Source organism: Neodiprion lecontei, chromosome 3 (assembly GCF_021901455.1).
Source record: "Neodiprion lecontei isolate iyNeoLeco1 chromosome 3, iyNeoLeco1.1, whole genome shotgun sequence".
Taxonomy (NCBI): domain Eukaryota; kingdom Metazoa; phylum Arthropoda; class Insecta; order Hymenoptera; family Diprionidae; genus Neodiprion; species Neodiprion lecontei.
Genome location: NC_060262.1, coordinates 1,998,068 through 2,007,994, shown reverse-complemented (window position 1 = coordinate 2,007,994; position 9,927 = coordinate 1,998,068). Strand labels below are relative to the sequence as shown.

Below are 9,927 nucleotides of genomic sequence, written 5' to 3'. Positions count from 1 at the left end.
CGTAATTTCTCTCCTGTTGATCCAGCGCCTTTTTCGCTGCGTTTTCTGAGTTCCTGGGGGTCCAATTAGTCTGGAGGGGGTCAATCAAATCGAATCTGAGACCGAAAGTTTTTTGCCCGAAAAAAAAGTAAGGCTAACCCCTTTGTATTTTTGGCGAAAATTTTCGCGATTCTGAAAAGTGCTGGAATAAATTCTTTCGGGCACTATTCCGACGTAATTTTGCGTGAGAAATTGTTTGGGCGCAGTCCCAATACGCTGCGATCAACTGATCAAAAGTTAGAGCCGAAAAACGAGAACCTGCGTTTTCGACATTTTTCAGCGGGTCCTTTTTCCTTCGTAATTTCTCTCCTGTTGAAGCAGCGCCTTTTTTGCTGCGTTTTCTGAGTTCCTGGGGGTCCAATTAGTCTGGAGAGGGTCATTCAAATCGAATCTGAGACCAAAAGTTTTTTGCCCGAAAAAAAAGTAAGGCTAACCCCTTTGTATTTTTGGCGAAACTTTTCGCAATTCTGAAAAGTGCTGGGATAAATTCTTTCTGGCACTATTCCGACGTAATTTTGTGAGAGAAATCGATTGGGCGCAGTCCCAATACGCTGCAACCAACTGATCAAAAGTTAGAGCCGAAAAACGAGAACCTACGTTTTCGACATTTTTCAACAGGTCCTTTTTCCTTCGTAATTTCTCTCCTGTTGATCCCACGCCTTTTTCGCTGCGTTTTCTGGGTTCCTGGGGATCCAATTAGTCAGGAGGGGGTCATTCAAATCGAATCTGAGACCAAAAGTTTTTTGCCCGAAAAAAAAGTAAGGCTAACCCCTTTGTATTTTTGGCGAAAATTTTCGCGATTCTGAAAAGTGCTGGGATAAATTCTTTCTGGCACTATTCCGACGTAATTTTGCGAGAGAAATCGATTGGGCGCGGTCCCAATACGCTGCGATCAACTGATCAAAAGTTAGAGCCGAAAAACGAGAACCTGCGTTTTCGACATTTTTCAGCAGGTCCTTTTTCCTTCGTAATTTCTCTCCTGTTGATCCCACGCCTTTTTCGCTGCGTTTTCTGGGTTCCTGGGGGTCTAATTAGTCAGGAGGGGGTCATTCAAATCGAATCTGAGACCAAAAGTTTTTTGCTCGAAAAAAAAGTAAGGCTAACCCCTTTGTATTTTTGGCGAAAATTTTCGCGATTCTGAAAAGTGCTGGAATAAATTCTTTCTGGCAATATTCCGACGTAATTTTGCGAGAGAAATCGGTTGGGCGCAGTCCCAATACGCTGCAATCAACTGATCAAAAGTTAGAGCCGAAAAACGAGAACCTGCGTTTTCGACATTTTTCAGCAGGTCCTTTTTTCTTCGTATGTTCTGTCCTGTTGATCCCACGCCTTTTTCGCTGCGTTTTCTGAGTTCCCGGGGGTCCAATTAGTCAGGAGAGGGTCATTCAAATCGAATCTGAGACCAAAAGTTTTTTGCCCGAAAAAAAAGTAAGGCTAACCCCTTTGTATTTTTGGCGAAAATTTTCGCAATTCTGAAAAGTGCTGGGATAAATTCTTTCTGGCACTATTCCGACGTAATTTTGCGAGAGAAATCGATTGGGCGCAGTCCCAATACGCTGCGATCAACTGATCAAAAGTTAGAGCCGAAAAACGAGAACCTGCGTTTTCGACATTTTTCAGCGGGTCCTTTTTCCTTCGTAATTTCTCTCCTGTTGAAGCAGCGCCTTTTTTGCTGCGTTTTCTGAGTTCCCGGGGGTCCAATTAGTCAGGAGAGGGTCATTCAAATCGAATCTGAGACCAAAAGTTTTTTGCCCGAAAAAAAAGTAAGGCTAACCCCTTTGTATTTTTGGCGAAAATTTTCGCGATTCTGAAAAGTGCTGGGATAAATTCTTTCTGGCAATATTCCGACGTAATTTTGCGAGAGAAATCGATTGGGCGCGGTCCCAATACGCTGCGATCAACTGATCAAAAGTTAGAGTTGAAAAACGAGAACCTGCGTTTTCGACATTTTTCAGCAGGTCCTTTTTCCTTCGTAATTTCTCTCCTGTTGAAGCAGCGCCTTTTTCGCTGCGTTTTCTGAGTTCCTGGGGGTCCAATTAGTCAGGAGAGGGTCGTTCAAATCGAATCTGAGACCAAAAGCTTTTTGCCCGAAAAAAAAGTAAGGCTAACCCCTTTGTATTTTTGGCGAAAATTTTCGCGATTTTGAAAAGTGCTGCAATAACTTCTTTCTGGCACTATTCCGACGTAATTTTGCGAGAGACATCGATTTGGCGCAGTCCCAATACGCTGCGATCAACGCATCAAAAGTTAGAGCCGAAAAACGAGAACCTGCGTTTTCGACATTTTTCAGCAGGTCCTTTTTCCTTCGTAATTTCTCTCCTGTTGAAGCAGCGCCTTTTTCGCTGCGTTTTCTGAGTTCCTGGTGGTCCAATTAGTCAGCAGAGGGTCGTTCAAATCGAATCTGAGACCAAAAGTTTTTTGCCCGAAAAAAAAGTAAGGCTAACCCCTTTGTATTTTTGGCGAAAATCTTCGCGATTCTGAAAAGTGCTGGAATAAATTCTTTCTGGCACTATTCCGACGTAATTTTGCGAGAGAAATCGATAGGGCGCAGTCCCAATACGCTGCGATCAACTGATCAAAAGTTAGAGCCGAAAAACGAGAACCTGCGTTTTCGACTTTTTTCAGCAGGTCCTTCTTCCTCCGTAATTTCTCTCCTGTTGAAGCAGCGCCTTTTTCGCTGCGTTTTCTGAGTTCCTGGGGGTCCAATTAGTCAGGAGAGGGTCGTTCAAATCGAATCTGAGACCAAAAGTTTTTTGCCCGAAAAAAAAGTAAGGCTAACCCCTTTGTATTTTTGGCGAAAATTTTCGCGATTCTGAAAAGTGCTGGGATGAATTCTTTCGGGCACTATTCCGACGTAATTTTGCGTGAGAAATCGTTTGGGCGCAGTCCCAATACGCTGCGATCAACTGATCAAAAGTTAGAGCCGAAAAACGAGAACCTGCGTTTTCGACATTTTTCAGCGGGTCCTTTTTCCTTCGTAATTTCTCTCCTGTTGAAGCAGCGCCTTTTTTGCTGCGTTTTCTGAGTTCCCGGGGGTCCAATTAGTCAGGAGAGGGTCATTCAAATCGAATCTGAGACCAAAAGTTTTTTGCCCGAAAAAAAAGTAAGGCTAACCCCTTTGTATTTTTGGCGAAAATTTTCGCGATTCTGAAAAGTGCTGGGATAAATTCTTTCTGGCAATATTCCGACGTAATTTTGCGAGAGAAATCGATTGGGCGCGGTCCCAATACGCTGCGATCAACTGATCAAAAGTTAGAGTTGAAAAACGAGAACCTGCGTTTTCGACATTTTTCAGCAGGTCCTTTTTCCTTCGTAATTTCTCTCCTGTTGAAGCAGCGCCTTTTTCGCTGCGTTTTCTGAGTTCCTGGGGGTCCAATTAGTCAGGAGAGGGTCGTTCAAATCGAATCTGAGACCAAAAGCTTTTTGCCCGAAAAAAAAGTAAGGCTAACCCCTTTGTATTTTTGGCGAAAATTTTCGCGATTTTGAAAAGTGCTGCAATAACTTCTTTCTGGCACTATTCCGACGTAATTTTGCGAGAGACATCGATTTGGCGCAGTCCCAATACGCTGCGATCAACGCATCAAAAGTTAGAGCCGAAAAACGAGAACCTGCGTTTTCGACATTTTTCAGCAGGTCCTTTTTCCTTCGTAATTTCTCTCCTGTTGAAGCAGCGCCTTTTTCGCTGCGTTTTCTGAGTTCCTGGTGGTCCAATTAGTCAGCAGAGGGTCGTTCAAATCGAATCTGAGACCAAAAGTTTTTTGCCCGAAAAAAAAGTAAGGCTAACCCCTTTGTATTTTTGGCGAAAATCTTCGCGATTCTGAAAAGTGCTGGAATAAATTCTTTCTGGCACTATTCCGACGTAATTTTGCGAGAGAAATCGATAGGGCGCAGTCCCAATACGCTGCGATCAACTGATCAAAAGTTAGAGCCGAAAAACGAGAACCTGCGTTTTCGACTTTTTTCAGCAGGTCCTTCTTCCTCCGTAATTTCTCTCCTGTTGAAGCAGCGCCTTTTTCGCTGCGTTTTCTGAGTTCCTGGGGGTCCAATTAGTCAGGAGAGGGTCGTTCAAATCGAATCTGAGACCAAAAGTTTTTTGCCCGAAAAAAAAGTAAGGCTAACCCCTTTGTATTTTTGGCGAAAATTTTCGCGATTCTGAAAAGTGCTGGGATGAATTCTTTCTGGCACTATTCCGACGTAATTTTGCGAGAGAAATCGATTGGGCGCGGTCCCAATACGCTGCGATCAACTGATCAAAAGTTAGAGCCGAAAAACGAGAACCTGCGTTTTCGACATTTTTCAGCAGGTCCTTTTTTCTTCGTAATTTCTCTCCTGATGATCCCACGCCTTTTTCGCTGCGTTTTCTGAGTTCCCGGGGGTCCAATTAGTCAGGAGAGGGTCATTCAAATCGAATCTGAGACCAAAAGTTTTTTGCCCGAAAAAAAAGTAAGGCTAACCCCTTTGTATTTTTGGCGAAAATTTTCGCGATTCTGAAAAGTGCTGGGATAAATTCTTTCTGGCAATATTCCGACGTAATTTTGCGAGAGAAATCGATTGGGCGCGGTCCCAATACGCTGCGATCAACTGATCAAAAGTTAGAGTTGAAAAACGAGAACCTGCGTTTTCGACATTTTTCAGCAGGTCATTTTTCCTTCGTAATTTCTCTCCTGTTGATCCAGCGCCTTTTTCGCTGCGTTTTCTGAGTTCCTGGGGGTCCAATTAGTCAGGAGAGGGTCATTCAAATCGAATCTGAGACCAAAAGTTTTTTGCCCGAAAAAAAAGTAAGGCTAACCCCTTTGTATTTTTGGCGAAAATTTTCGCAATTCTGAAAAGTGCTGGAATAAATTCTTTCTGGCACTATTCCGACGTAATCTTGCGAGAGAAATCGATTGGGCGGAGTCCCAATACGCTGCGATCAACTGATCAAAAGTTAGAGCCGAAAAACGAGAACCTGCGTTTTCGACATTTTTCAGCAGGTCCTTTTTTCTTCGTAATTTCTCTCCTGATGATCCCACGCCTTTTTCGCTGCGTTCTCTGAGTTCCCGGGGGTCCAATTAGTCAGGAGAGGGTCATTCAAATCGAATCTGAGACCAAAAGTTTTTTGCCCGAAAAAAAAGTAAGGCTAACCCCTTTGTATTTTCGGCGAAAATTTTCGCGATTCTGAAAAGTGCTGGAATAAATTCTTTCTGGCACTATTCCGACGTAATTTTGCGAGAGACATCGATTTGGCGCAGTCCCAATACGCTGCGATCAACGCATCAAAAGTTAGAGCCGAAAAACGAGAACCTGTGTTTTCGACATTTTTCAGCAGGTGCTTTTTCCTTCGTCATTTCTCTCCTGTTGATCCCACGCTCTTTTCGCTGCGTTTTCTGAGTTCCTGGGGGTCCAATTAGTCAGGAGAGGGTCATTCAAATCGAATCTGAGACCAAAAGATTTTTGCCCGAAAAAAAAGTAAGGCTAACCCCTTTGTATTTTTGGCGAAAATTTTCGCGATTCTGAAAAGTGCTGGAATAAATTCTTTCCGGCACTATTCCGACGTAATTTTGCGTGAGAAATCGTTTGGGCGCAGTCCCAATACGCTGCGATCAACTGATCGAAAGTTAGAGCCGAAAAACGAGAACCTGCGTTTTCGACATTTTTCAGCAGGTCCTTTTTCCTTCGTAATTTCTCTCCTGTTGAAGCAGCGCCTTTTTCGCTGCGTTTTCTGAGTTCCTGGTGGTCCAATTAGTCAGGAGAGGGTCGTTCAAATCGAATCTGAGACCAAAAGTTTTTTGCCCGAAAAAAAAGTAAGGCTAACCCCTTTGTATTTTTGGCGAAAATTTTCGCGATTTTGAAAAGTGCTGCAATAACTTCTTTCTGGCACTATTCCGACGTAATTTTGCGAGAGACATCGATTTGGCGCAGTCCCAATACGCTGCGATCAACGCATCAAAAGTTAGAGCCGAAAAACGAGAACCTGTGTTTTCGACATTTTTCAGCAGGTGCTTTTTCCTTCGTCATTTCTCTCCTGTTGATCCCACGCTCTTTTCGCTGCGTTTTCTGAGTTCCTCGGGGTCCAATTAGTCAGGAGAGGGTCATTCAAATCGAATCTGAGATCAAAAGAGTTTTGCCCGAAAAAAAAGTAAGGCAAACCCCTCTGTATTTTTGGCGAAAATTTTCGCGATTCTGAAAAGTGCTGGAATGAATTCTTTCTGGCACTATTTCGACGTAATTTTGCGAGAGAAATCGATTGGGCGCAGTCCCAATACGCTGCGATCAACTGATCAAAAGTTAGAGCCGAAAAACGAGAACCTGTGTTTTCGACATTTTTCAGCAGGTGCTTTTTCCTTCGTCATTTCTCTCCTGTTGATCCCACGCTCTTTTCGCTGCGTTTTCTGAGTTCCTGGGGGTCCAATTGGTCAGGAAAGGGTCATTTAAATCGAATCTGAGACCAAAAATTTCTGCCTCAAAAAATGAAGAAAAAGTAAGGCTAACCCCTTTGTATTTTTGGCGAAAATTTTCGCGATTCTGAAAAGTGCCGGAATAAATTCTTTCTGGCACTATTTCGACGTAATTTTGCGAGAGAAATCGATCGGGCGCAGTCCAGAGTCGTCATTAGCAGAACAGTCAAACTCACAACCTTATCCGATATTCTTTGTATTATCCTAGCCATTCTTGACAGCTTTTCAATGTCTAGGATGTAGCGTCTCTTTTATTTTTCATTTGTATGCTTTCTCAGCAAATTTCTTAGTTTCGTATAATATGTCACATTTTTCGAAATTAAACTTATTATAAATAGGTTTATGATCATGCAACATCGAGTACCTATTATCTTATAGTATGAAAACGTATTTGAAAAATTCAGTCTACAACAATTGTGCATTACATGCGTATATGAATATTTCGAAATCGGCGGCCTTGTTATGTCATGCACTCGTTATCCCAGTTCTCAGGCAGCACTGGATTCAAAATTCTTGATAACGTCTCCAGCGAACAGGAAGTTCCACATCCGGGCACGTTCAAGGGGTGCGGAATAGTTGTTTCCGTAGTATTCAGGAATGATATCTGGATCAGAAACTCGTTGAATATTTTAACATACAAATACATAAGCCGTAAGTATAATAAAGCATCGTATTAACTAACCTTGACTCTGTGATCTCGTCCACCGTCCACTGTGTGCAATTCAAAGATAAAACACGCACCGTATGCCGGCTCAATGTGTCTTTCGTTGAATCCTAAGAGCCTCGAAGTATACACAAGCGTATAATCGTGAGCAGCGTAAAGGTGCATTTTGCGTTCGTTGGTTCCGTTCTTACTCATCCACATATTTTGTAAAATTTCCTTCAACAAGGGTCCTACTTAAATAGAATTCTTGGTTGTAGGTGCCATGAGTGGTGCAATACCAGAAATTTGTACGAAAAATTTTCGCACTTACCGCCTCTGAGCCGCTTCTGGACTAAACTGTTCATATGCGCATCAAAGTATACGGATGCCTTTATGGTTTGGTTCCTCAAGAAGTTTGTAGCCCAGTCTGGCAATGGTAATCCATTCAATTCCTAGATGATTTCGAGACATGCCCCATGTGAATAAATTCTTCAAATTCTATCACTTGACTCAAGCATCTTACCTGACATTGAAATATGTCGCGAAGATACAAAACACTTTTTAAAGATGTTATCTTCATGCCGGTACCCTTTGACAGTATGTTGAAGAGAACTGGGTCGTTATAGCTTGCGTCTAACTCCGAAATGAAATGAGCAGATTCATTCTCAAAGCGCGGACACGGCACGTCCATCACGATCAACTGATGAAAAACGCTAAATAATCGATGGACAGTTTTGCGATGGTAAATTTTTCCAGAACATTTTCACCAACCTTGTCCGAACCCTGCGGTATCGTCTGCACCGTAACTGGACGCCAAAGTAAACCTGGTATGAACTGGTCTTCAGGTTTCGGCAAATAAAGTCCTGCTAAAAGCGATTGCGCGGACATGATGGCTCTGTCCAAATGGCTGCTACGTACCAGAATTTCGTTGCTGTGATACTCGTCGTCGATCAACGATCCGTACATTTCTCGTATCCGTTGCCCCAGAGTGTACAACTGAAGCATTCCTTTCTGGTGCATACGAAATTTGTACGAAAAGTTAGTTTGTACTGTTACATAGATACGAGCTTTTAAACCGAATTAAACTTCTCTTCTGCTACTTATAAATTAACAACCAACCTTAGTCAATCCTCCCTTTCCGCTAGGCCATGGATAATCAGCATAAGGATCATTCGGATAAACATCAATGGGAGCTCTGTCGCCATGTCGAAATACCTGCAACGTATGTAGCACAATTAGCTAGTATACCATTACCAGAATGATGGCTTTTTGGAGATTCGCAGTTCTTTAACACTATTGACAATTTCTATAGTAAATCCACAGAATCCATCCAAATACGTTCCAAGTTCCTACGGATTTGCCGGATTCCTATAGGATCCCATCGGAAATTGGAAGGAACCAAATGGATTCCATGGGACATTTTCACTAGGGGAAAGATAAGAAAAAACTATTACACATGGCTATATATTCGTGCAATTTGCTTACGATAACAACTTGTTGCAGGCTCTTTTGTTCGTGGGATGGTGAAGTAGAGGCAGCGCAGTGAAAAGTTAGGAGAACGAAGGCAATAGCCACTCTAAAAACGGCTGAGGAATCACGCATTTTGAAGGGTTCTGACCCGTACTTAATAAAATAGTTCCTAGGATAGTGTTAATGACAATTTGTAATTGGGATAAGCAATGTCTAGATAAAGATAAATTTTCTGTATTGTACTCCGTCCGTATTCATTTTGCAACTGGTATCTATTTAACTCATGCCGTAGTCCAATTTAAGATCTTACACGTTTTCAAGTTCACAGTTCTGACGATACTGACCTCAGGGCTCGTTATCAAATTAAAGTAAATGCGTGAATTCAAGTTCAGTAAAACTCAGGGTTCATTATCATCGTAGGTATTATAGTGTTATCTTACTGGCGATGTTGCCATAACTGAACGATTTATTGATATAATTAAAACTTATATGTTTGATTCGTTTGCGTAATTTTGTTGATAAGTGGGTAGTTAGTCTAAATTTCTAGATATTAAATATCTTTACAAAATCCACGCTTAAAAGCGTTCCAGTTTACGCATATTCCATATAATAAGGCAAAGAAGCAGTAAAGCGGAATTTCATGTATCATGATTCGCATGAACTATGGTGCATTGCAAATCGAACTATGGTGTTACTTGTAAGGATATTCAAGACTGTAATTTAAATCCAGCATCCGCCTACAATTTATAACTGCAATATTTTTGTTGCAAAATTATTGAAATAATTATTGTACAAGTTAGTAAAATTCAATTATCGTGTGTTTTACGATTATGATACGATGAGAGATTTCAGAATGTGTAAAGAACTAGTTGTTCAATCAGTCTGAAAAATAGCAAGCGCAACGACATTGAGGAAAATTTGATATCTTTAATTTTAATGAATAAAAAGACAACAACAGTGAAAACGACGTGTACAATTTTATTCCCTGAACTGAATAAGTTTTATTTCATTATCGTTGCGTAAAAATGTTTTCAACGCATCAGACTGCATCGTCCATTGACATCTTGGAATTTTAATGGGCGTAGAATTATCTCGGTACATGGCATTTAGCAATCCCATTGTATACCGCGTGTTTCAAAAATAAATTCCATCACTGTCGTACTTGATCTCATTCGTTTATTTCTACGTTCTCTTCTTAGTTCTTCATAGTACAGAGACTTCACATTTAGCGATTACATATAACGTGTGTTTGAAAAATAAATTTCATCACTGTCGTACTCGATCTCATTTGTTTATTTCTACCTTCTCTTTTAAGGTTTCCATCGTTTCCATTGAGAT

At 41.5% G+C, this 9,927-nt stretch overlaps 1 protein-coding gene across 1 annotated transcript; it reads right to left on the bottom strand.

The window, feature by feature from the left end:
* Positions 1–6,707: 6,707 nt before the first annotated feature.
* LOC107226925 (lysosomal acid phosphatase) lies at positions 6,708–8,978 on the bottom strand. Its single transcript, XM_015667907.2, has 7 exons — positions 8,605–8,978; positions 8,239–8,334; positions 7,891–8,130; positions 7,643–7,819; positions 7,451–7,571; positions 7,159–7,370; positions 6,708–7,080 (listed from the first exon to the last, which is right to left on the bottom strand). The coding sequence occupies exons 1-7, from the start codon at positions 8,719–8,721 to the stop codon at positions 6,937–6,939; spliced, it is 1,107 nt and encodes a 368-aa protein (XP_015523393.1). The 5' UTR covers positions 8,722–8,978; the 3' UTR covers positions 6,708–6,936.
* Between the last annotated feature and the right edge of the window lie 949 nt (positions 8,979–9,927).

What these genes read in the sequence shown, in the direction of transcription:
- LOC107226925 (XM_015667907.2), bottom strand. Translation starts at nt 8,721, where the DNA reads ATGCGTGATTCCTCAGCCGTTTTTAGAGTGGCTATTGCCTTCGTTCTC. An exon ending in GCCTGCAACAAGTTGTTATC is followed by an intron (nt 8,335 to 8,604) that starts GTAAGCAAATTG and finishes CATACGTTGCAG; the next exon opens with GTATTTCGACATGGCGACAG. An exon ending in GAAAGGGAGGATTGACTAAG is followed by an intron (nt 8,131 to 8,238) that starts GTTGGTTGTTAA and finishes CGTATGCACCAG; the next exon opens with AAAGGAATGCTTCAGTTGTA.